This window comes from Mustela lutreola, chromosome 7 (genome assembly GCF_030435805.1).
Source record: "Mustela lutreola isolate mMusLut2 chromosome 7, mMusLut2.pri, whole genome shotgun sequence".
Lineage (NCBI taxonomy): Eukaryota > Metazoa > Chordata > Mammalia > Carnivora > Mustelidae > Mustela > Mustela lutreola.
Window position 1 is genome coordinate 70,221,771 of NC_081296.1, and position 27,660 is coordinate 70,249,430.

Below are 27,660 nucleotides of genomic sequence, written 5' to 3' on the forward strand. Positions count from 1 at the left end.
CCAGATTACTGTTTTAAAGGGTACAATGCAGTGGATTTCAGTATAATCCTGGAATTGTACAACCACCACCACTAATTAACCATCTTCTAAAGTACAATATCACTCTAAAGACAAGAAAAATCCGATATTCATTTTTTAAATGTATTTAGCTCAAGTCAGAGGTAACTTTACATTTGCATTATTAATAATCTTCTTTATCATTCATGCATATCTGCAATGAATATTTATTTAGCCCCCTAGGTGAGACCTTAGTTACTAACTGTTAAAAGATGTAATCCCTGCCCTTCAAATAGTTGTCTAGTAAGAGACAGACAATTTAATATTTATAAGTGAATGTGGTAAATGCTATAATAAGGTCCCCCAAAGCACAGTCCAGCAATACTGGGGAGGGAGTTTACCTTGGAATAAGGTGATGAGAAGAAGATGATCTACAAAGTGGGATAAAATGCATAAGGAGGATGACAGGAGACCAGCCTCAAAAGGAAGGCCGCAAAGGTAACGGAAGGACATCTATGACGTGCTAAAAGGCTGTTATCCAGCAGGTAAAGGGAGAATCTTGAAGGGTTTTAAAAAAAAGAGAAAATGATCGGAAGTTGCATTTTGGAAGCATGTGAAGCTTACCGCCCCCACAGGAAGGTAAAACCTAGACCATTTGGACCCTGTATCTGGCAAGCAACAAATGAAGAGCCAGAGAAGACAGATGTAGGAGGCTCTGATTCCTGCCATCACTAAAGCTGCAGTCAGAAGAGGAAGACTGAATTTGGCAAGATCCCTATCATACCTCAACAACACCTGAGCTCTTATGGATTCTTGCAAGTTCCCATGTCATCTCACCTGACAGAAGGAGGAGTGGATTTAGATTGGCCTGCTCCAATAAGACCCTGCAGGTCATTAAAATATAGAAATATTAGAATACATATACACACACACACACACACACACACAATTTCCCTACCAGTTGGCCAATAGCCACTGCCCTAAGAGGCCTCTCCCTCTTCCCTGGGACCACTCTTGAACCCCACCTCCCATGTTTCACCACTAAATAGTATCTGGCCCAGCAGAAGGCCCCAGACTCAATTCCAGTGTGTTCTGGCAGAATCTTGGTCAGTGGGGTATTCACTGTGACTCACTGATTATTGAGGGGCTTTTGTTTTGTTTTTTAATATTTTTTCAAGATTTTTGTTTATTTGACAGAAAGATAACAAGTAGACAGAGAGGCAGGCAGAGAGGGGGGTGGAGTAAGCAGTCTCCCTGAGCAGAGAGCAGGATGCGGGGCTCAATCCCAGGACCCTGAGATCATGACCTGGGCCAAAGGCAGAGGATTTAACTCACTGAGCCACCGAGGTGACCCCACTTTTTTTTTTTTTAAATTTTACTATTTAACTAAGCTCTAGGCCCAACATAGGGTTGGAATTCATGACCACTGCCCCCCCAGCCCAGAACAAGAATCCCCTGCTCCAGTGACTGAGCCAGCCAGAAGCCCCAATTATTGAGTATTTTAAATATTACCTCCACATAGGAGCCAACCTCAGAGAGTTCCTTTAAACCATTAAACTCTCCTATCACACAGTTGCAAGAACAACAAAAAAGACCTCCAATATTCTTTCATTTCCTAACGTGCTTCTCTAGATTCTCCCTCCGGATTTTTTTTCTCCCTCCAGATTTTTTTTTTTTTTTTCTCCCTGCTGAGCAGAGAGCCTGATGCGGGCCTCAATCCCAGGACTCTGAGATCATGACCTGAGCTGAAGGCAGAGGCTTTAACCCACTGAGCCACCCATGCGCCCTCTCCCTCCAGATTTTGATTGGGTATTTCTGCTTGGGGCTTATCTTGCCCCATCCCAATGCTTTCTCTGGTTTTGATCTTTTGTTTCTCTCTCTATCAATTATTTCCACTCTCCCTACAATTTCACCAACTCCAACTGTCCACAGTACTCTTCTGACCATGGGAAGCACCCCCACTGTGCGGACCCAGTCCCTAAATACAAACCTGAAGTTACAGTATAGGAAGAGTCTCATTGAGTCTGTTATTTATTAAGAAATAATTGCAAAAATGTTAATAGAAAACTCTAAATATATAATATTCAGTCCAGCCCCAAGATATCACTTTATATAATACAGATTTTCATTTGTTTGTTTTCATTCATGCTGTTTCATTTGTTTATATTATTTAAAATTCCAGTTAATTAAAATATACACTATTGTGTTAAATAATGAAACTAAAGGATATGGATCGCATTATGCTTCAGTGTATATTTATACACATTTCAATTGCACCTTTTTTTTTTTAAACACCTCCCACCACTACTAAAAGGTGTGGCCACCATGCAAAGAATTTGACCATAAGCAAAGCTATAACTTAGTAGTGATGACAATTAGAAATGGTGATAAGAGGGGACATCTGGCTGGCTCAGTCTGTGGAGCATGCAACTCTTGATCTTGGGGTCATGAGTTCGAGCCCCATACTGGGCATAGAGCTTGCTTTAAAACAATGAAAAAGGGGTGCCTGAGTGGCTTAGTTGGTTGAGCCTCCAACTCCTCCTTTGGGCTGGGGTCATGGGCTCAAGCTCCATGTGGGGCTCTGTGCTCAGTGCAGTTTGCTTGTCCCTCTCCCTCTGTTCCTCCCCGCTCCCACTCGTGCCCATGCTCTCACTCACCCACTTGCTCTCTCTCTCCCTCAAATAAATCAATAAATAAAATCTTGTTTTAATAAAGAAAAGAAATAGTAATATAAGATTTATTAAATAAGTGGTCTTAAGTATGAATTAGCATAAAACAAAGGAGATTGTACGAGATGGACAGAAAAGCTATGATGTAAAGATGGTAGGAAATAAAACTGTAGAATTCAGGAAGTGAAGAGAAAGTTTTCTTTTTTCTTATTTTCTTTCAACCAGGAACTAAAGATAATTTATGTGAGATATATTCTTAGTAGGAATATAGAGTATTCCTACTCCGTAATATTTTATAATGACATAGTAAAAGACCTAATTTGCAGCAAGACAATGTACTATCATTATATCTGTCTCTTAAAAATTATCAGCCTACTGTACCAATATCAAAAACTGGAATATGAGCCTCTGCCTTTGGCTCAGGTCATGATCCTAGGGTACTGGAATCGAGCCCCAATCAGGCTCTCTGCTCAGCAGGGAGCCTGCTTCCTCCTCTCTCTCTGCCTGCCTCTCTGACTACGTGTGACCTCACGCGCGCTCTCACTCTCTGTCAAATAAATTAAAAAAAAAAAAAAAAAACTAGAATATGAGAAATGCATTCTCTTTTGCCATACAAATTATTAGAAAACAATTCTTAGATGTAATTCCGGTACTATGGGTCCTTATTTGAATATGCTTATCTAAATTATCCAAGGTATATTTAAAAATAAGCAAATAAGTATTGTTTTTCAGATCAGCAATGCTGCTTATAAAATCTGACACTGCCATGGTTGGTTCAGTATCTTATGACCTGAAGCGACACCAAGCCAATGCCAATTCACTTTAAAAAAAAAAAAAAAAAAATTTTTATTTCACATAATAGAATCTGAAGCTAAGTATAAATTAAGTTGAACTGTAGTACTAGACTACCTTGTGTTTTGATCAGATTTTTAGCTCTCAAAAGCCAAATTTCTTCTGAGTGGTCTCCCAAAGAACTGATGGGTTATTCTATTGCAGGGATGAGAGTGTACTGTGAGATTGCCTTATAACATCCCAGGCATCAATGCTGGTCCATGGGATCCTTCTGACATACAAACTTCCAATTCCATAATAACTCTGGGGGATTCTGGATTTTTCTAGAGGCGAAAATCTGAAAGAAGGCAGGCTGAATGTTTTCATCAGTCCAAATTATCCCCTAGAAGTACTTGAGACCCTTAGACTAATTAATTTTGCTTCCCTGTGTTGTGATCAATGTTCTTACCTGCTTGGCTCATGTCTGATAAAACAATCTTAGTGGCATCCTCTGCCTACCGTATATGGAATCCTTTGGTACTTGTGAAGACAACTCTTCCACTAGGGTGTCCTCAAAAATAGGCTAAGGCCCAGCCTAGAGGCCCCTGAGGTAAATCAGGCAATATGGAAATAAAGTTTTGCACCTGCCTGGAGGGAAAGAATAATTCGCCTGACCATGGAGTGCCTGAATGGACTACCAGACTATGAGGGTTCCAAATGATTTGGCTTTTTCCTACTACAAGTTCAATGAAAGTGGCCAGACATTTGAGTGTGCCCTGGGGCATGCCCTTTTGATGTACCACTATTTCTTTCAGGTCTTGGGCCTGTGGGCCTTTGCTAATTTATCTGGCTCCCATAATGCCACTTCACAGCAAGCCTCCTTAATCTCTCCAACAAAGTGGAGTGCCTGTATTGTCAGTCATTCCCCTATTCATCAGTCTTTAAACCATCCCTTCTTTTTCTCCTTTTCCAGAGCAAAATAACCTATTAGCATTGGCATTCTGCCGAACATTGATTGCCTAAATGCCAAAGAGTGCTTTCCTGGAGGTTCCCATCCCCAAAAGGTCTAGCCTGGCATTGTGTGGAGTGCTCAAAGTGCACCCCGTGTCGGGCTGGGAACTTCAGAGCTGGCAGGCAGGGGTTCATTGGGGGAATCCAGGGAAGCACTCCACCATCCTCTAGAAAAGCAATTTTGGTGGCCACTTAGGTTTGGTAACAGAGGGGCAGAATTGTGCCTTTTAGGGCTCACTGGTCACATTTCTTAACTGTCGGTGCACCATTTAGGCTGTACTGTATCAGTCCCAGGATTTTCAAACACCAGCTGAAAGCTGGGATTTGATACTTTGTGTATACAAATAAGCTGATGCCAGAGATGAGGTCCCTCAGAAACAAAATTCATATGCATAGTTACTGCAGCCTCAGAATTAAGAATGATACATGAATCTACCCCTTCTTTATATGATGCCATTGCTTTGTGAAGAACCTTAATTTGTGTTGTACACTTTTGGAGTTAGATTTAACTCAACACCCGCTTTATGTTTTAATTTAGTTTAGACTAATTCTTCTAAGCACGTCAAGAATGATTGAAATTTGCTGACAGCCATCTTTCCTAAGCAAGTAGTTTCTGTTATTTGACTCAACTGTACCGGAGTAAATCAGATAAACATAGTAAAGGAAAGACTAAATATATTTGGCTTTACATTTTTAGCTTTCCTACCTTGAAGTAGCCTGCTGTTGCCTCAGCCTGGAATGCCCTTTACCCATCCCCACAGCCCATTTTCTGCTTTTGGCACTCTTTCATGACCTAGTTCAAATCTCACCTCCTTTGAGAAATATTTAGTAATTTTGAGTCCCCCATATTTGCACTGCCACAGCATACCACCTTGTCTTAACACTGAATTCTATGACATTTATTTTTTGCTATTTACATGTTTGCAAACAGGGGCCTTCCTACACCCCCAGTGCTTCAAGTTGTGAAGATGATTTCTTTGAAAAACAGTATAGAAATATAATTTTCTTTCCAGGTCAGGAAGGACAAAAATAAAACCAAAAAATACAAGAGCATCAAATTGAAATGATGACCTGTTGTAGAATCTTTAGAATCCTGTCCCCTTGAAAACGGTATGCATATCTGCAAATAACCTAACCTTTACCTTACAAAGGTAGAGAATCAGTTAAGGCCACTCAGAAATAAATCAAAAGGTAGAAATATGGGATTCACTCTTGGCTTCTCTTTTTCCCTCACTTTTTATAATGAGTCAACACAACTCATATGTGTATGTCATACAATATGTGTATGACCCAGTTGTAGTGATTCTCAAACCTGAAAAAGCATAAGAGTCACCTGAAAGATTTGTTAAAACAGACTGCTGATGGGACGCCTGGGTGGCTCAGTTGGTTAAGCAGCTGCCTTCGGCTCAGGTCATGATCCCAGCGTTCTGGGATCAAATCCCACATCGGGCTCCTTGCTCCGCAGGGAGCCTGCTTCTCCCTCTGACTCTGCCTTCCACTCTGCCTGTACTCGCGCTCTCTCTCTCTTACAAATAAATAAATAAAATCTTTAAAAAAAAAAAAAAAAAAAACAGACTGCTGAGCCGCATCCCCCACATTTCTGATTCACTAGGTCTGCAGTGGGGCCAAAAACTTGCATTTGTTAACAAGTAACCAGGTGAAAATGATGCTGCTCATCCAGGAACCACTTTGAGAACAATTGTTTTCTTTAAATCATCCCCTATTCCATTCTTCTTTTTAACAAGGTTCACAATTTCTACAAAGGGAAAAAAAGCCCCCTGAGTTGTGACACAGTAAGGTGGTTCAAATAAGGCATAAAAATAGCTAGGTTTGGTCCTGATCTAGAACCGTTTCCCTTGGTGGGCAGGGGGTTATCTAAGGCTTTGAAATTATCATTAACAGATAGGAATGAGTCCTAAAGCATTTCTGGAGTGGTCCAAGGCATCTCTAAATAAGGACCAGCTGATGAGGTCATGATAATGCAAGGAGTCAGAAGTAGAGGAGGGGAATGAAGGCTATAATCACTGTCAAAGGGGTGTTTTCTGTAGACAAGTGAATGGAGCTATTGTACACAAACTCAGTGGTTGCCAAGCATGTGGTCCAATTAGCTTGCCTGTATGAGCATGGCACGGAAGGATCTCCTCAGAGGACTGGATTCACACAAGTTGATGTTTAGTACACAGCAGCAAGCAAAAGCCTGAAGAATTTGAACCTGAGGAGTTTTATAAGTTCCTGCTTTCCAAATATAGGATATGATACAATTAGATTGAGAAGCCTACAAAAGTAAAACACCATCCTCAGAAATAGTACAGCATTTACAGTTGGTGAAAGACCAATACAGAGGATCTTGCTCAAAATATTGACAACAATGAGAATGGCATGGTACCTTAGGTGGCAAGAGGTCCACAACTTAAATCTAAGGGTTAGCCTCCAAGAGAAACTTCTTTCCCTACTCTAGCTTGGGCTCTACTGATACTTAAAATGTTTGTACAAGTTCATAAAGTTGTTCCGGCCCACCTAGATCCAGAGTCTTAAAGGAAGGGGAAGTCTGCTTTTATGGCTAGAATGAACATGTAACAAGATGTTTTGCTCTCTTAGGGGAACACCATTCACTCTGCAACATAGGTATGGAGATGCTTCAGTGCTCTTCAAAGTTCTCAGCTGCATGAGAGAACCATTCAGGGGGAGGGTTTCAGCCCCAAGTATCCACGCCCGAAAACAGGGGCAACAACCGCCACCTGGCCTCCAGAAGAGCAACATTCTCCTCCCTGAGCACCACATAAGATATAGAAGCTGTAAGGTTGTTGCCAATGTTGCAAGAGATTCACATCTGTTGTACCAGCTCTGGCTACACACAGCTGAGGAAGAGTGACCCATAGGAGGCTGCTCCAGGAAACAGGATCTGCAGAGTCAGAATGTTACATATGAGGCTATCAGAAGGTGGATGCCGCTTAAAGAAGGTGGATGCCGCTTAACATAGACATAATTAGAAACAGGTTGGGAAGTATGGTTCTCTTCCAGTTGGGGCAAGAGGTTAGAAAATGAGGCTGGGAGGAGGTTTCCTGTGGTATTGATTTAGGGGAAAGGCATGAAGGAACTTTCTATAGCTGTGGTGAGCCCAGTGCTCAATATCCTAATTCTGTCAGACTTCCAACACCCCCATGAGCATTCATTGGATCTAAGCCTTCCAAACCTGCAGAGATGGTGGGGAGGGGAGACCTCAAAGGCCTGAAACCCTAAGAAACAAACCAAAAAAATCAAGAAAGCTCTAGATCACAAGAAGCTCTAGATCTAATTCAACAAGAGATAACTGCAAAAAGTTATCAGAGACCTCAAAGGCGCCATAAAATACCATATTTACATACCATACTTCTCACCAGGGAGAGGGGCTGCAGAGCAAAGTAGTTGGGAATCTGATGGGTTGAAACTATAAAAAGCCTTATACAGTTGTTAGAAAATGCTTATTGTTTTCAGGTACAAGAAATATTAAAATATATTTTTTAAAGATTTTATTTATTTATTTGACAGAGAGCTGGAAAGCACAAGCAGGGGGGGAGTGGCAGAAGGAGAGGGAGAAGCAAGGTCCCTGCTGAGCAGGGAGCCCAATGTGGAACCTGATTCCAGGACTATGGGACCATGACCTGAGTGGAAGACCGTTGCTTAATCAACTGGGCCATCCAGGCACCTCAAGGCACAAGAACTTTTAAACTGTTGGAACTAACACAGCCATCATGGAGCACAATCAAATCAGAACAAATATTTATTGAACTATAACCATAAGACACTGTGGTTTAAACTAGGCTTTCAATTTATACCTTCCTCTTACTCCTTTAAAAATTCTAAAGTATAATCTACTGGAAAATAGGTATTAAAATAATCAAAATATTTTGCCAGAGTGACTACAGTATCTAACTACTATAGTATCTTACTAATTAAAGCCTTGCTTATTTTGGGTTGCGCATTTTAATACCTATACATAAACCACTACAAATATAAAAAAAATGACTTTTTTGGTCTTCAGGTTGTCTGATTTTATCTTGGCAAACATCTTTTTATTTTTTTTAAGTGTGATATTAATGCTAGCACAGACATGATCAATGAGTCTCTGGGCAATTTAACAGAAGACTCAAAACCCACATGCTCTTTTATTATACACTATGTTGAATTGCCTCATCCAGCATATTCATTCCTAGCACTTAATAGAATGCAAATTCATACAAATACCCTTGAGTAAAATCTGCTGTGGTGAATGCTTCTAGGTTTCTCTTGGATGCCACTGACACTTCCTTAAACCAAACTTTTTCAGTAAGAGAAAGAATGAGAGCACATCTAGAATTTACCTTCTGTCCTAAAAGGTTGATCTGCATTAGTTTTATACAATGAGCTAAAATTTTAGCATACAAATTAAGAAATAGAATACAAGTGCTTTCCGGATTCTAGAAGGCTAATTTTGGAACCTAGTTTCAAGATTAGAGTCTGACTTGCTATTGTAACAGATTCTGAGACACCATAATTACTTTTCAAAACAAAGTTTTTAAAAGAACCAATATTCGTGAAAATACAACAGCTTTGTCTTTTTCTGTGGATACAATTACCTTAATTCTCTAACATCACTTTTGCATTAATGAAACCAAGGATTTCGCTTACCAAATATAAAGTAGAAGTTCTTACAAAAAGACAAATCACTGTAGGTCCTTGATTTCAATGCCCCTCTAAAGCCAAAGGATGGAAGGAAAGCAAACTTGAACTCTTGAATTTTACTGTTTTTAAAGATTTTATTTATTTGAGATAGAGAATGAGTGGAGAAAGGACAGAGGGAGAGGGAGAAGCAGGGTCCTGCCTAAGCAGAGAGCCCAATGTGGGGCTGGATCCCAGGACCCTGGGATCATGACCAGAGCCAAACGCAGATGCTTAACCCACTAAGCCACCCAAATGCCCCCTGAACTCTTGAATTTTAGAGAAGAGTTCTACAACAGAATCCAGTTATTCCAGCCTTGGATTTTATGATTTCACTGAGATTATCAGGAATCACTCTTTTACGATTTTATTTATTTGAGAGAGAGAGAGAGAGAGAGAGAGCACAAGTAGGAGGGAGGGGCAGAGGGGGAAAGAGAAGCAGACTCCCCGCTGAGCAGGGAATGCAAAGAGGTCTTGATCCCAGGGCCCTGAGATATGACCTGAGCAGAACAGAAATCATTTTAAGGAGGGGCACCAGGTGGCTCAGTCCAGTAAGTGCCCAATTCTTGGCTTCCACTCGGGTCATGATCTCAGGGTCAAATGACAGAGCCCTGAGCTGGCTCTGGCCTGACTGGGGAGCCTGCTTAAGGTTCTCTCCCTCTCCCTTTGCCCTTCTCCCACATTCGCATGGCCACATACTCTCTTTCTCAAATAAATAAATAAAATCTTTTAAAAAATCATTTTAAGGAGACTTATGGTTTATTTTCAAAAAAAATTTCTCAATCCTATTTTTGATTTGATAGAACAAGGCACAAGGTATATTAGTCTGTTTGAGAAAGACAACTATCATATGATCTCCCTGATATGAGGAAGTGGTGATGCAACATGGGGCCTTAAGTGGGTAGGAGAAGAATAAATGAAACAAGATGGGATTGGGAGGGAGACAAACCATAAGTGACTCTTGATCTCACAAAACAAACTGAGGGGTGCTGGGGGGAGGGGTTTGGGAGAAGGGGGTGGGATTATGGACATTGGGGAGGGTATGTGCTTTGGTGAGTGCTGTGAAGTGTGTAAACCTGGTGATTCACAGACCTGTACCCCTGGGGATAAAAATATATGTTTATAAATGTTATTATTTGTAATGACATTAATGAATAATTTTTTCTTTACTGTGAAATAAGCATTATTATTACCATTTTACAGATGAAGAAATTAAGGCACAGACAGGTGAAATAACTTAGGGAGTCAGAAGAAATAGAAGGAACAAAAGATGGGATTTAGAGACAAATTGATCATGGTTTAAATATAGTACAGCCACCTACTAGCTTTGAATGGATGAAGTTCCTTCATCCAAGCCTTTTATCCGTAAAATGAAAATAATACCACCTATCTCTCAAATAGTTGATGGAAGGTATAGTACAGAAAGCATAGTACAGATGGCCATTCAAGAAATATCGGCTCTCCCACCAATCCACAATCCTATTTTCTTCAGCTGGTACAATGGGTGTATAATGAATCCATATGCTGTTGTGAGGTAAGTGAGAAAATAACACATGCAGGGCGCCTGGCAAGTACGGGACTCAATAAATTTGTTCTCTCCCCCAATATTGCCTCCCTTACCCTAGGTCCCACAGTTACTGAATGGCTGAGACACAATCAAGCCACGATCTTGGTTGCACTCTATAACTGTTTCTGTCCACATGTATTTTACTTATAGTAGTACCTCATTACCTCATTTAACTGCAAAAACAAATTGAAGCCAGCTGCTGCCTGATCGGTTGTTATTTTAATGTGCTCCCAGTAAAATCAAATTCATTTCTAGGACAGCTTTACTTTTCAGTAAGCAGAAAAAAGTGGTAAGTATTTCTGACTTGTAAATATGTATTTTTGATACATATTTCTACTGGCTTTTCTGTAATATATATTCTTAGTATTTTATAAACTATTATAACTCAAGAGATTGTTAGAAATCTATTACTTAGGATATTAGCATTCAAATGACTTCATTTGATATGCTGAGTTCAAAGATATTATTAGGTAGTCTTTTTATTTTTTCTATTTGCACCCAAATTAAATAACAAGTAGGGTAGTAAATGCAGTAAATAAATGTAAATATTCATAAATGAAACAGATGTGTGAAAAATATGGACCAGATCTGCATTTATGAGGCAATGACCTTCAAATCTGGCAGGAAGCTGTTAACAATGTTCTTCACAGGGGAGCAATTATATTACAGCCCTCCTATGTATACTTCATTTCTCAGGATCTACAAATATATTGGCATATCAGAAAGAATAGAATAGGCTGGTAAATGTGGCAATATTCACTGGAGGGATATAAGGCATTTTTCCTTACCTTAATAATCACATTCTAAATGCCAAATCAGTATAACTGATGCAATATGAAAGGCAAGACCAATACTTAGAATTTCCTACAACTGAAATTTACTAAATGTGGCTATTATGGCTCTAACCCAGGGATACATTTCTGACTCTCTAATACCCTAACTATTCTGATTATCTCAAGAAGTACTGAAATCTTTCTAAAATATATACATTATTTAAAGAAAAACATGGCATACCATACTTTAAGGAAAATGATTCCAACTTATTACCAAAATTTTTTTAAAGTATACTGTACAGCACTTCCTAAAATGTTAAAAATATTGCTTTAACCTAGTAAGTAGCTCACAGTTCATTTCCATACTGATTTACAAGACTTTATGTCCAATGTCGGACAAATAAGTGCATGCACAAATACAACCGCACTCACACACTACAGAAATGTATAGGGGGGAGAAAGTTGCTAAGAAAAACTCAATCTCCAAAAGCTCAAAAAAGCTATATGCACAAAATATGAATTTCACATAAGATCCTGTCTTTTTGTTGTTGTTAACCTTTCCTCACATTGGGTAAAAACAGAAGCAAGTCACAGTAGTGGTGCCAAAGACTGACACTACATAAACTTCAGAATTCCTTTGTTTTTTAATTTTCCTTAAATAATCACAACACACCATCATTAACATGTCTAGACAGTGGACACTCACTACAGTATAGTCCTGTTACACCAAGCTTAATTTTCTTATGTGGCCTAAATTTTTATAACACATTAAATTGTAATAATGTAAAACCAGTAGAAAAATAAACACAACCATAGCAAGATATAACAAGCATAAACCCAGTAAGTACTGTTTGACTTAAAAATATTATTTTTCTCAACACTAATAAAGATTTACCCACAACTATAATACCAATCAACCAACCTCAGAGTTTCCACCAACTGAGAAAAGTAACGAGTTGTCTTATTTGATACCTCAAAATCGCTGGTGGAATGATTATGTGAATTGCGTTTCAATTGTATTCTATACCTTGGCAAAAGTTAATGACCTGCCCCAGAAATTTTATTTCACCATATATACCCCAAAGTATTTTTAGGACTCACAAAGTCTAAATCTCATGCTGCCCTTGATAGGTTATCCTATACATGCTTTAAATTTTAAAACAAAAAGATAAAGGCTTTAAAAGCTCTAGACAATGTATTCAAATGGTGACTACGTCGTCAATGCCTTCTCCTCCCCCACCCAAAACCAAAAAAGAACTGTACACCACACATAATGATACAATAGAAACAAAAAGTAGCATGCCACTCATTCAGTAAGGAAATAATACAGAGCATCTATCATATTCAACTGCAAAAATCCTTTCACTTGATGGCTAGCATCGTTATGACTGTTTAATCTATATTTAAGTGGCCTTAAAGAGATTTTGCTCCCTTTCTCTGCCCTCCTGGATCTTTGGCAGCAGTCAGCACTTATGCCCAGAGGTGGTTTGGGGAGTGGGAGAAAAGGGAGAGTAGAGAGACGGCTGAAATGAACACAGAGTCAGCACAGAGCAGCTGCTCTCACCCACTACCCAGCGTCTTTCTCACACACCGCTATTTTCCGCGGTTGAGCATTGTCAGCAAAAAAATAAATGGGGGGTTGAGGGGGGCGGGAGACAAAGAGGGTTGGACCAGAGGCCGACAGTTTTTGTCCGCCACATCTGAGGCGAGAAGCCCCCCTCTGGTTTCTTGCTGCAAAGGCAAGGGATCAGGTGAGACCCCTCCGGGTCCAACTCAATTTGCTTCTCCTGAAAGAGCAGTTTCCGGCAGCGAGCGCAGGATCCTTCGGCTGCTGAACTAAACACCGGAGCATTATCAATGCTCCTATCTCTGACTTTACAGAGGAGGAGAGAGGGCTGTGACTGCATTCCTGGGAAAGACTACTACTCCAGACTTGCCACACGGCAGTAGTGAAAAAACATAAGCAAGAGGTTGTAAAAATCTCTTCCAAAATACCAGGTTCTGAAGAAATGCTGCGAAGCATTAACGTATTGTTGGCGTTTTTTTAAGTCACCCATTCTTTCTAGCCACGGTCAACCCTCAAATCTCTGGTACTTGTTGCTAAATCTTTGCCTCATATCCCCCCCCCCAAATTGCCCAACACAATGAGATCTGGGGAGCAAAAGGCGGGAGGGGGGGGGGCTAATCTCGAGAACCCAGAGGGCTGGTCTCTCTTCCATAGGCCACTCTGCACGGGCTGCGCGTTCACTTCTACCTTCTGAGAGCTCTGACTCACAAATGCCGGGGAGGGGTGGGTGGTTATGACATTCAGCATTATCCTTCCAACCAAAGATAAGAAACGCCGGCCAGCGGTCCTTGCCTGGCCAGAGAGCCGAAGCCTGCGCCCACCCGACGGGGCGGCCGGGGTAGGAGCCTCCCGCCCTGCCCGCCTCCTGCGGATGCCCGCGGAAGATGCTCCCCACCCGGGCAGGCTCGAGTAGCCAAGATAGGGCGCCCTAGCCCTGGGAGAGGGCAGGGAGGGTGCTGGGGTCCGGGACGGTGGGACTCTCACCGCAGCTGCGCCGTGCGCCCGGTACCCCGCCCCGGACCAAGTCTCGGGCGGAGGCGCTCTGCACCCGGGCCGTCCGCCGCAGCCAGGGACGGACAAAGCACTGGGGTCTGCGGCGACCCCGGGCGGCGGCCGGGGGCCAAGTTAGCCAGACTCAGGGGACGCGGCGGTCCCGCGAGCAGGGCGGCACGGCACTGACCTGGATGGTGCAGGTGTACTCGCTGTCGTCCAGCAGCCGCACGGTGCAGCTGTACTCGCGCTCCAGGCTCCTGCTGCTGCCGCTCATCAACCTGCTCAGCATCTTCCCGCCCGGCCGCCCGCCGCCGGGAGAGACGCGGCAGCGCTGCGGACCCCGGACCAGGCGCCCCTCAGCCAGGCAGCTCCGCGCGGGCCCCCGGCACCTGCACCATCACCCCAGTCCGGTCGCGGCCGCTGCCTCCTGCTGGCCCAGCTCCTCCTCCTTCTCCTCCTCCTTCACCGCCACCGCCTCCCCCTAGCCCAGAGCAAGCGCCCCGCTCTCTCTCCTCCGCGCCCCACTCCCCATGCCCAGCTCGTGGGGCGGGGCCTCGGCCGAAAAAGGGCCAATGGGGGTCAGCGCGGCGGAACCGAGTGACAGACGGTAGAGCCAGTCAAAATAGGGAACTAAGATGATGGACAGGTAGCTGAAGCAATCACGGGAAAGCAGTCGAACAGAACCTTGCGGGACCAGCCCTCTGGCGTCCCAAACGAGGGGCTCCTCTCCTCTCTGCGGTTCCTCCAGAAGCTGTTTCCCCTCCCCCGGGCCAGGTGTGGGCACCCAGCCGGATAAATATCTGCTGCATGGAATACGTTTAGACTGGGCTTCAGCGGTCAGGTCCCACACTCTGCAACGCCACGAGTCCCGCCCTCTCGGGAGCCCGGGCGGTGCGAGATAACGATCACTGCACCTGCAGAATGCAGGCACCTTCCGCTCGGGACTAGGCAGCTGCCCCCACCTGAGCTTTACCCGGAGTCGGCCTGGCGGGCCTGTCTGCTCTGGTGCTCTTATTTTGGAGAACATCTGTTTTACTGGAGCTACTTAAGTAAAAACCGTAGGGTTCGCAAGGGTTTTTAAGCACCTGGGTTTAACCCCTCGGAAACCAACCACTCTAACACCCTAAGCCTCCCTTTTATTTTCAGAAGACAAAAGGAAGAGATTGAGGTGTGCTCCTTTAGCCGGTAGGGTGCAGAGGCAGTGATGGGTCCTTTCCTTGCACCTTCAGAACTAGAATTACCGTATCTCCAGACTTCTCAACAAAACACCAGAATGTGTCAGGAGGTAAATATCGCAAAGAAAAAAAAAATAGTCTCCTGCCCTTTGTGACCCTACATCTAAAGACCTCATGTTCTTTATGAAAACTTCACCAAAAAACAATATTCTCCCTCAAAATTTTTTGATGGAAGGAAATGTTATATGAAAGAATCCTATCAACCCAACATTAATGCTGTAATAAATGTATTAATTGAAAAATAATGCAGTGTGCATAATTTCATATTATTTTCATTTATAGTGGTCGTGTTTATGGGGATAACACACATAACAAAGATGAAACCCTACATTAATTTAGAAAACATCTGACCTTTAAAGTAGGTCCCCACCCCCCCACCCCTGGCCTGGGGCGGGGGGGGGGGGGGGGGGGGGTGTCCCTGCTGTCTCAGTAGAATGTGTGACCTTTGATGGGGGGGGGCGTCCTGAGCTCCTGAGCTCAAGCCCCTCGTTGGGGTTAGAACATTCTTTAAAAAATAAAGTATAGGGGCTCCTGGGTGGTTCAGTGAGTTAAAGCCTCTGCCTTCAGCTCAGGTCATCGAGCCCCGCATCCAGCTCTCTGCTCCTCGGGGAGCCTGCTTCCCTCTACCCCTTCTCTCTGCCTGCCTCTTTGCCTACTTGTGATCTCTGTCAAGTAAATAAATAAAATCTTTTAAAAACATAAAAATAAAAATAAAGTATACTTCTTCCCTAGTGTCCTTGGATTTCAGTATTTTTCTCCAATTTTTTGCATGGGGCCCTCCCCCTCTTCAGTAATCACCTCAACAACCTGAATTGTTCTCCTTAGTTGCATTTTCCTTTGTGGCATTCAACAGTCATAAGAGGAGGTTCCACTTTTCAATGTAATCCTGGAGGACTTAAGAATCTAGAACAGTGAGTCAGAAACTCAAGACTTCAAACCAAAGGTGAGTGCCTCTACTACGTAGCCCCAGCAGGTAGCCTGGGTGTGCAACATAGTAGGTATTCAATAAGTGTTTGTTGCATGAAGTAAATTAGATATTTTATAGTGCTTAAGTCCCAGAAAAAGATCTATGAAGAAACAAGTAATTTCAGGAAGGCCTTGGACACATGAAATCATTAATATGCCAAAGTGATATTCCACAAAGCTCAACTTTGTTTTGTGGTTCGAGAAAATAATGAAAGAGTTCAGGAAAGCAGAACTTATGTTGAAGGCAAAAGTTGCTATTTCTTTGCACAATCTACAAGAGCAAGAAAAAATGTCCAAGAAGCTAGAGGAAACCCAGTAGTTTGACAGTAGGGAAATGTCTTTAACTGGTTATGCAAATAAGCAGCTGTTAGAATAAAAAGGCAAACACCATGAATCCAGAAAAGCTCTAAGGAACTGAATGCAGTCTTTTTTCAGAGTATGACCGGAGATGCAATCAACAGGGATGAGATTGTAGGGACTATGCCGATGTGTTAATATTCCTGTTCAGCCAAGAAAATCATGTTAACTTAGATGCTCACCTCATTGAAAAACCGGTTAGATGTTCATCCATGGCCAAAAAGAGCTTCAAACTCTCCCCTTACTCTCTAAATCAGAGCACTTTGTGAGGAAAACAGAGGTTGGATGTATAATGGAAGAAAAGCAACTATCGGTTTCTGGTTAAATGTACACCTATACAGGGATCGAGAGAAAAGCCTAAGGGAAACTAAAAACAAAAGACTCATATAAAATCAAACTGAGGAATATTTTATTAATCTTTGTTTTTCTCAAGTCTTTTGAACAGGATGTCTATGATAATAAGGCTTTGTTCAATAAAAGGCCTTATGTGCCCTTGTTAATCAGAGCATCATAGTGTTCATGAATTTTTTAGTGTAAAGGAGGCCATATTTAAAACTCCAAACGACAATGATTGACCTCTTGCCTTCCAAATTATTAGGATGGCAGCTCCCTTTAAAGTTTCTCTACCTTCTTTCCTGTTGAGGAGTCCCTAGGGCAGATGCAGTCACCAACATAGGCCTGAAATAACTGAATTACTCCTGTCTCTACTTCAGATATACCATACCCTGATATTCTGGGACACTGAAAGTTGCTAGCCAGCACAACTTTCACCATTGTCTTGGGACCTAGCAGGAAGAGGCATTTCCCTCTCTTCTCCAGGATATCACGAATGCAATCTCTTCCCATCAAAGTCTCCTTACAGCACAGCTAAGACCAGGGTTATCCAGAGTAACCTGCAGTTATGACCTGGCTACTACTCTCAAAGTCTTCATGGGCTTTGTTGTTGAGCTTTCAGCTAGGGTCCATGTGACTGATGACAGCTCCCCTCTCCATCAAGAGTTCCCCTGACCATGTCTTGGACACTCCGGTTCAACCACAGAGAGAAGCTCAGAGAAGAAAACAACTCTCCTCACCCAATTTAAGGTCCATTTTCAAAGTCCCATTTTCTGTCCCAGTTGCTGCCTCTCCCTAGGATGATTGACCTGGGAATATCTACTCCTTTAGAGGAGACCCCACCTCCCATCACCAGGCATATGGCCTTGACCTTTGACCCAGCTGTGCCATTGCCTTAAGAGCTTAACAGTCCAACATTAGCACATTGCTCACAGAGACTGAGTTATTCAGTCTTTACAGGTAGGTCCAGGTAGAGACTCACTGAAACCAGTCCAGTCCCTTTGCATAATTATTTCTCCAGTAAGTAGTAATGATCATGCCTGTCCTTGGTTGCCTTTCTCTTTTAGATCTCAGCTTTTGTACTCCTGAGAGCAAGGGCTCAAAAGAGGACATTCACATCTCCACAGAAACAATAAATTGACACATATAGTCTACATCTACAAAGAGAAAAGAAACAATTTTTCTCTTCTCTTCTGCAGCAATGTCTGTGGAAGCAAGGCTCCTGTTCCATACACAAAGATTTGCATATCCAAATGGAGCACACTGCTTCACAGATTAAAGCATCTTTACTCAAGTTATAGTTTTCCAAGAATAATAAATGTATACTTGCTTTAATATGAGTAGCTGAACAATTCATTTAGTTTTTCCAGAGCAGTTTACCTCTGTAGAAATGTTCGAGTCTTTTTTTTTTTTTTCTTTTTTTAAATCAGGACAGAATTCCCCTATGGTTTAATAGACAGTTTTTCCTTCTTCTACCAACTTTTTGGATTTTCAGTTTAGCCCCCATTACACTTAGAAAAAAATTTTAATGTGGATTTTTATGTGGAAATACAAGTGCATGTGGCTTTTTTAGTCCTAACTACATTTATTGAGCATTTACTGTGTGTTAGGCACATTATACTATGTCAGCTTTCTTGAAAACATAATACATAGCCCAAAGAAAATGGGAAAATGAAATGTATAGACCAAGAAGTTCACAATCTAGGAGAGAGGGTTAGGTATATAAACAGTTAACTATTATACCATACATGGAGCAGGAACAAAGCCCTACAAGAGAACAACAAATGGTAAATTATTTAAGCCTGACAGCAAAGTCTTAGAGAGAAAGCATTTGAGTTGGGTCCCTAGGAATGAATGTATGGTGTTGGGTGCAGATAACAGAAGAAAGAGCAAGGTATGGGATGAGGAGTCACATTTTAAATAGAAGAAACAGCATGAGTAAAGACATAGAAGCACAAATATGTATAGCATGCTTCAGAAATTGCAAATACCCCTGGATGGATGGCATGTGGAATGTGTTAGCTGGGAAAAATGTACTGAGACCAGAACATACAGGACCTTCCATGCCACAATTAGGAATTTGGATTCTGTTGCATAGACTGTAGGGGGGCATTGCAGGTTTTTAAGCAGAGAAATGACCCGATCAGATCTGTATTTGGAAATGATTATTTTGGTAACAGTGTCAATGATTAAATTACGGAAAGAGGAGATTGTTTAATAAGGGGGAAATGCATCCAGAAAACAATAGAATGTCCTTAACAAGGCATCAGAAGCATTTACAATAGGTCTCTCAGATGTGGGTGCCAGGCTTTATTATATTTTCCAATTATGGTTCATTTTCCTTTTATTTCCAGCCAGTCTTTAGCCATTGTTCTAGCAACAGAATGTATATGAAACAAAACAAGTTAATTCATTTATTTAAAAAGTTTATTATGGTCTACTACATGCAAGTCCTCATGCTAAGTGCTGAGAGAATTCAAAGATGAATAAGACACATTCCCAATCTTCATAGAATTTACAGTTCTATACGAACTGCAAAATTACTTAAATAATATTTATTAAATATTCAGTTTATGTAGATTAATACTCAGTGCACATTGGTTAAAACATATATATAAAAGAGAAAGGCAACAAAGAAGAAAAAGGAATATGGGCAAAGAAAGGACATAAATCTAAGGAAACCAGAACAGCCCATTTTTCTTGATTAATAGTGTCAATTGACTATTTGCCCTGCAAAATGAAATCATTAACATTACTGTACTTCCTCTCAAACTCTGACTCTAACTCCCAATTTCTGTGGTTTATATAATCTGTTTTATCAGGCTTTATAATACTTATGGCTTTTAGCAACCATATTTCTTCTAGTTGTTTAATCTCACTTCAGTATTCAAATGGATTCAGTGCTTGCAACCAGTCCTTTTATCCTCCAGATTCACTATTCCTGGAGGTTTTATTTTTTATTTTTAAAGATTTGTGCATTTATTTGAGGGCAAGAGAGAGAGCATGAGCAGGAGGAGCAGAGGAAGAGGGAAAGAGAATCTCAAGCGGACTCGGAGCCCTACTAGGGGCTCGATCTCATCACTTTGAGATCGGCACCTGAGCTGAAACCAAGGGTCCAATGTTTAACCGACTGTGCCACCCAGTCTGGAGGCCTTATTTTTATCCATTCATGTCCTGGTAGGTGGGATTTCTTTGCTAAGTAGTTTAAGAATGGCCAATAGCCACATACTGTTTAACAAAGTGTTTTTATTAGCTTCAGGTGTAGAGTATAGTGATTCCACAATTCCATACGCAATCTGGTGCTTATCACAAGTGCATTCCTTAATCCCCAACACTATTTCACTCATCCTCCCACCTACCTCCCCTCTGGTAACCATCAGGTTATTCTCCGTAATTAAGAGTCTGTTTCTTGATTTCTCTCTCTTTTTCCATTTGCTGTTTGTCTTGTTTCTTAAATGCCACATATGAGTGAAATCATGTGGTATTTGTCTTTCTCTGACTTATTTTGCTTAGCATTATACTGTCTAGTTCCATCCATGTTGTTGCAAATGGCAAGGTTTCATTCTTTCTCATGACTGGGTAATATTCCATTATATATATAATGTCTTTTTTATCCATTCATCAGTGGATACCTGGGCTGCTTCCATAATTTGGCTATTGTAAATAATGCTGCAGTAAACAAAGGGGATGCATGTATCCCTTCATATTAGTGTCTTTGTATTCTTCCGGTAAATACCCAGTATTGTGGTTACTGATCATAGGGTAATTCGATTTTTAACTTTTTGAGGAACCTCCATACCGTTTTCCAGAATGGCTGCACCAGTTTGCATTCCCAACACAGTGCATGAGCATTCCTTTTTGTCCATATCCTCAACAACACCAGTTGTTTCTCGTGTTGTTGATTTTAGCCATTCTGACAGGTGTGAGGTGATACCTCTTGGTAGTTGTGATTTGCATTTCCCTGATGATCAGTGATGTTGAGTAGTTTTTCATGTGTCTCTTGGCCATCGTATGTTTCTTTGGAGAAATATCTGTTCAGGTCTTCTGCCTATTTTTTAATTGGATTATTTGGGGGTTTTGTGGAGCAGGGGTGGGGGATGTTACCTGAGTTCTTTTTTATCTACCTGTTGCATTTATACTGAACAAATACTTGCATAGAAACGTTACTTTGGGGGCGCCTGGGTGGCTCAGTGGGTTAAGCCGCTGCCTTCGGCTCAGGTCATGATCTCAGGGTCCTGGGATCGAGTCCCGCATCGGGCTCTCCGCTCAGCGGGGAGCCTGCTTCCTCCTCTCTCTCTCTGCCTGCCTCTCTGCCTACTTGTGATCTCTCTCTGTCAAATAAATAAATAAAATCTTTAAAAAAAAAAAAAAAGAAACGTTACTTTGTGCTCACACTTTCTTTACGTTCTTTCAGAATTTTATAGCCATCACCCTTTTGTCTTTTTCCCTAACATTTGCTATGGGAAAGTCTCAGATGAATCAAACTTTTCCCAAATGTGACTTTTTTTTTTTTTCAAGATACCTGGAGGATTCATATATTTAACTCTGAAGTTCAAGAACTTAATCAGAATATATCTCTCTGTCAATTTTTCTGAATCAATTTTCCCTGGTATAAGAGTGGTAGTTTGCTGAACAATAGCTCTTATTATCTTTGAGTTTGTTGTTTTCTTCCAGGACACCAGGTAGCTCAATATTGGATCATATTTGAGTATATATTTCTTTTTCTTTTTTTTAATTCTCAAATCTCTATGGCCTTTCCCTCTTTATTCATTGTGTCTGTCCCCAAGTCTCTCCTCCATGCCATTAACTTGATTTTTAGCCAAGTCTTTTTTGTTCCTTGTTGTTGAATCCACAATCCACTCACTGAGCCACCCAGGCACCCGTCAATTATTCTGTTGTTTTTATGTTTCACCTGGGATTTCTTATTTTATTGAATGTTATTTTTTACTGAGTCTATAGTAGAAAACATTTGTAAGGAATATGCTTCTTGGGGTGCCTGGCTGACTCAGTTGGAAGACCATGCAACTCTTGATCTCTGGGTGGTGATGTCAAGCCCCACATTAGGTGTAGAGATAACTGAAATAAATAAACTTTAGAGAATACTCTTCCCGGGGTGCCTGGGTGGCTCAGTGGGTTAAAGCCTCTGCCTTCGGCTCAGGTCATGATCTCAGGGTCCTGGGATCGAGCCCTGAGTCAGGCTTTCTGCTTGGCGGGGAGCCTGCTTCCTCCTCTCTCTCTCTCTGCCTGCCTCTCTGTCTACTTGTGACCTCTGTCTGTCAAATAAATAAATAAAATCTTTAAAAAGCAAACAAACAAACAAACAAAAAACACTCTTCCCTTCTCTGGGTTGTGACCAAAAAAATTTCTCCTTGACCAGATTTTAATCAGCATCTTCTGAATCCTCATCCCTATTAGCTTTGACTTTTGGACTTTTTCCATCCTTTGGAATTTTGTCCATCTCTGCATCACTCAGTTTTAGGAAGAATCTGTTAAGACAGTTTAGCCAGAATCCTCCCAAACTCAATATCTGATCATCTTCAACATCTTACCAAATACCTCATCTCCTGCTCTTTCCCAGGAGATGTTTGTTCATTTTGGCCCATCTTTAGCAACAATCTTGTTAGGGTGTTTTTGACAGAATCTCGCCTTATCCCTATTTCTTCTTAGTAATTGTTCATCCACCAACCACACACCCTGTCCTGACGCTGCTCCTAGATTATAAATTCCCAGTTTTCCTTACTGTATTCAGAATTGAGCCTGGTTTCACACTGAGGTCTTTTTTCTCCTGAATAACTTTTCTGAATAAAATCTGTTTTTAATCATTTTAACTTTAGTAACTTTAACTACTGCCCAGCTCTGGTTTTTCCTTAGCAGTTGTTTTCATCTGAACTAGATTTTCACCTGTTTTTCTTTTGCTTTTGCTTTTCCTTTTTTTTTTTTTTTTTTTTTTTTTTTAGATTTATTTATTTGACAGGGAGAGAGACACAAGCAGGGGGAGTTGAAGGAGAAGCAGGCTTCCCGCTGAGCAGAGAGCCCAATGTGGGGCTCAATCCCAGGACCCTGGAATCATGACCGGAATGGAGGGCAGATGCCCAATGACTGAGCCACCCAAGCACCCCTTTCACCTGTTTTTCAAAAAATATCCTTCACCCGTTTTCTTTCTACCATGCTTGAATGGTGGTCATGTTAGTACGGTTCACCCAGTTCATGCCTAGCATGGACAGACTTTTCAGACTTTCACTTTGCTCTGATATATGCCAGTTTTTCTTACCTCAGTTTAAGAGTTCGGAGTTGTTTTCTAACTAATTTTCTCTGACATGAGGATTCAGGATAAGGGAAAGAAAAAAAGGAAGTTAGGGCCGAGTGATGCCCTTAGTAGCCGTTCTCTCTTGTAAGACCCAGTTAAAGAGCCTATGCCAGCCCAGTCTAACCAGTCAGGGGTGCTAGAAACCTCCGTTCTTTTGCTCAGCCTATAGGAAATGGAAAGCTCCGGGGGGAAAGGGAAAGCTCATGTGGTATATGGAGGCTTCTATCTAAAACAATTTACTTGGATTCCTGCATCTCTCCATGCTACCCAGAATTACTTATCTATACCCTCAGAATTCTTCACATGTTAATGAAGGTATCATCGAGAATACTCAGAGAGCTGTCAACTCCCCACTACACCCTTATTTCCTCTCAATCTACTCTGAGGAATGGGGGTAGGGTGAGGAGCCATACTTATTGTACCAGAATATTGTTTCATTTGTTGGCCACTTTTTTTTTTTTTAAAGATTTTATTTATTTATTTGACAGAGAGAAATTACAAGTACACTGAGAGGCAGGCAGAGAGAGAGAGAAGGAAGCAGGCTCCCCGCTGAGCAGAGAGCCCGATGCGGGACTCGATCCCAGGACCCTGAGATCACGACCCGAGCGAAAGGCAGCGGCTTTACCCACTGAGCCACCCAGGCGCCGCCGGCCACTTTTTTTTAAACATTTAATTTATGTGTAAGGTTTTATCCTTTACCTTGTTGTAGCTGCTGGCAAATTTTGGGCTTTGCCAATGAAATTTTGTTGTTCATTTCCTTAGGTATTGGTGGAGAGAAAAACTGCCACCCTGCCCAATTCTTGTCTCCTTACTCAGAAGTTTGTCACCTAAGGTCAACTAGGTTTGAAGTAGTTGCTAATCAAAGATATTTTCATAAAGACATTCAAATAGAAAAGAAAGGAAGAATAAACATTCCATAGTGCACATGTTAATCATTCAGTAAATGTCTGCAGAATTAATTTAAAAGTTTCCCTGGACATCATTCAGTTAATTAAAACTGCAAATCATTATTACATCTTATCATTTCAATTTTTCCATTATAGTAATAAGGGAGCCCTCACTATATGCCAGAGACTCAGCTGGGTACTTTACATGCATTGTCTAATTGAATCCTCACAACACTATGGTGAGGTCAGGCTATTGCTACCATCCCCATTTTATAGATGAGGAACTTCCAATGTAGTGAAATGAAACAATCTGTCGTAAGCATTCCGCTATCAGGAGGCAAAACCTGGACTCATATCTAGGTCTCCGGTGCCAGAGACTATGCATTTAATAACTATGTTACATAGTCTTCTTTTTCAGCAAGTTAGTGAAAAGAATGGAGTCAGAAGAACTGAATACAAGCTCTAGATCCAACATTATATACAGTATAATCTTGGCAAGTCATTTGAAGTCTGTTACTCATTCATAAACTGGGGATAATAAGGTCTTCCCTGACTGTTCTGAAAGTCCTAAGACTTTTATTTTAAAATAGCAGGTTGAATGCAGCATTTACCTCTGTTCTTGCTCCAAGTCCACCCAAACAACAGTAACGTGATTTTTAAAAAGCATAAACCTATGAGACCAAAGTGAATGGAGAGGAACCACGGCAATAACATTTTGGAAAACTGAAAATACAGGGGTGGGGAGTTAACAGTTGACTGAGCAGACCCAAGAAAATTGAATCCAAACCCAGCAAAGGGGAGAGCTGAGAGGCAATCTTATTTGCACACAGAACCCACACAATATTTAAAGATTGATATACCAGGTACTTAACAGAAGTGGAGCTAGGACAGAAAACAGAATTGTTTGAAAGTCCATTTAAGTAACGGTTCCTTTCCTCAACTCCATGCAGCCAAGAGACTTCTTTTCTCCACTCTGTTAGGCAATTCCCTGGAGAGAGCAAAACAGTTTCTGAAGGGGGTAGGGGAGTCACCAGAAATTTAAGTAATATCTCTAACATAAAATAGAGACCAAAACAAAAAAGAAACAGTCAACTTCAAGGTTGGAAAGACTACACAGGAGAAAGAAAAATTTAAAAAAGCAATTTATTAGTAAGGATTCTAACAGAAATAGGAGATGAGGGCGCCTGGGTGGCTCAGTGGGTTAAAGCCTCTGCCTTCAGCTCAGTTCATGATCCCAGGGTCCTGGGATCAAGCCCCGCATCGGGCTCTCTGCTCAGTGGGGAGCCTGCTTCGCCCCTTCTCTCTCTGCCTGCTTCTTTGCCTACTTGTGATCTCTGTCAGTCAAATAAATAAATAAAAATCTTTTTAAAAAAGAAAGAAATAGGATATGATTTGGCATCTCTTAAATAAGTACAGGATGCCATTCAGGGGGGAAAACATTCCGATAATAATAACAAAAAAGAGTACCTTTATAAGTGTAAAATAAAACAAGAGAAATGAAAATTGAAAGGTAGTAAGAATAGAGATAAAGGGTAGAGGGCAGGAAATTATCAAAGGCACAATTCAAGAAAATTTTCTATGCTGCAGAACATGAATTTCCAAATTTAGAGGACCTACCAAGTGCCTAGCACAATAGATAGAAACAAAATCACACCATGGCACACCACTGTGAAATTTCAGAACACTAGGAACAAAAATAAGCTTCCAGAAAGGAAAAAAGCTACAAACAAGCATTAAGATTACAGTGGACTTTTCAATAGAACCCTGGATCAAGGAAAATATTAGGGCAACATCCACAGATTCTGAGGAAAATGATTTTCAACCTAGAATTCTGTATTCAAATAAACTACCAATTGGATAAAAAGATATTTTAGATATGCCAGACCTCAATTAATGTGATTCTTATACATCTTTCCTCAGGAAGCTATTGGAGGATGGGCTCTTCCAAAATGTGAGAGCTAACCAAGAAATAGAATACATGGTAGATTGCATTATGTGTTCAAAATATTCCCTGCCTCTCTCTATCAGGACTAGAATTTTACTCCCATCCCACTAACGTCAATCTTGGCCATCGGTTTGCTCTGAACAATAAAATGTAAAAGAAAATGCTGACTCCTATTGCTCTTTTCTTTCCCCAAACATTGGTATGGCTCAGATGATGACTGCTCCTGGGTCCTGGGAAAAAGGCAAGAGGGAGCAGGGGTGCAGCCAATCCACAATAAATAGCTAACGAAAATGAGAAATAAATGTTTTTTGTTTGAAGCCACTGAAATTTTGGAGTTACTGGAGGCACCTGCCTGACTCAGTCAGTAGAGCATGCGACTCTTGATCTCAGGGTTGTAGGTTCAAGCCCCACATTAGGTCTAGAGGTTACTTAAAAATAAAATCTTTAAAAAAAAAAAAAAGAAAAGAAAAGAAAGGATGTTTTAGAGTTGTTATTAAAAAAGAAAAGAAAAAAGTTTCAAAAGTTCATACATATGATCCTGGAAATGGGATCTAACACAAGAAAGAGATATGTGAATCCAAAGCCTTAGAAGGAAGGAAGGAGGGGCACCTGGGTGGCTCACGGGGTTAAGCCTCTGCCTTCAGCTCAGGTCATGATTTCAGAATCTTGGGATCGAGCCCCACATCAGGCTCTCTGCTCAGTGCAGAGCCTGCTTCCTTCTCTCTCTGCCTGCCTCTCTGCCTACTTGTGATCTCTCTCTGTGTCAAATAAAAAAAATAAAAAAAAGAAGGAAGGAAGGAAGAAAGAAATTAATTCTCAGACTAAAGGTAATATTTAATCCCAGAATCACAGCTGTGAAGCAACTCTAGAGAAGAATCAAAGCCAAAATAGAGGAAATCAGAAGGCTCTCGGGTGTTTCAAAGAAGGTAAAAGTGATAGATGTAACATAGTGTAAAGAAAGATATTTCTGGGGGAGAATTTCATTGAGTTAGTGATAATTATATCAAAACAAAGCAAGTGAAAAATAAAAATGAAGCATTTAATAGCTCTAGGAAAAACAAAAGGAAAAGTTGTAATAGTATATTAGCATTTCCATAGTCATAGTAATATAAGTGTTGATTTTATTTAACCAACAGTACGATATAACTATATTGGGAGAATGGACAGGAAACAACGTACATGTGTGACTGGGGTAGGCTGGGGGTAAAGGCAATTGAAAGATATATCTTTCATAGATAACACCTAATTTTTTTAAAATCAAGAAGTAGCAGCATAGGCATATTATTTAGAGATACTGAGACAAATACAAAAAGAAACAGCTAAAATAACTGAAAATTTTTGCCTCTGGGGAAGGAAGATGAGAAAATTGGGGACCAGAGAATCTATGTCTGTAATAGACTTGATAGAACTATTTGACTCCTATACTATATGTATGTTTAAAATAAAAACAAATATGAAAATAAGATGAAAACTAGGGGTGCCTGGCTGCCTTAGTCAGTAGAGCATGCGACTCTTGATCTCAGGGTCGGGAGTTTGAGCCCCACGCTGGGCATAGAGTTTACTTAAAACAAACAAACAAACAAACAAAAAACGGAGGGGTGCCTG

General features: G+C 41.1%; 1 protein-coding gene across 5 annotated transcripts in view; it reads right to left on the reverse strand.

Moving 5' to 3' along the window:
• FRMD5 (FERM domain containing 5) overlaps window positions 1–14,532 on the reverse strand; it is a 316,635-nt gene extending 302,103 nt beyond the window's left edge. For 4 of the 5 annotated variants that reach the window (XM_059181392.1, XM_059181391.1, XM_059181390.1 and 1 more), the window contains exon 1: window positions 14,213–14,532. In XM_059181392.1, the coding sequence (XP_059037375.1) occupies window positions 14,213–14,314 (102 nt within the window). In that variant the 5' untranslated portion in view covers window positions 14,315–14,532. The remainder of the gene's footprint in view (window positions 1–14,212) is intronic. The other variant, XM_059181389.1, reaches the window with a different exon arrangement.
• Between the last annotated feature and the right edge of the window lie 13,128 nt (window positions 14,533–27,660).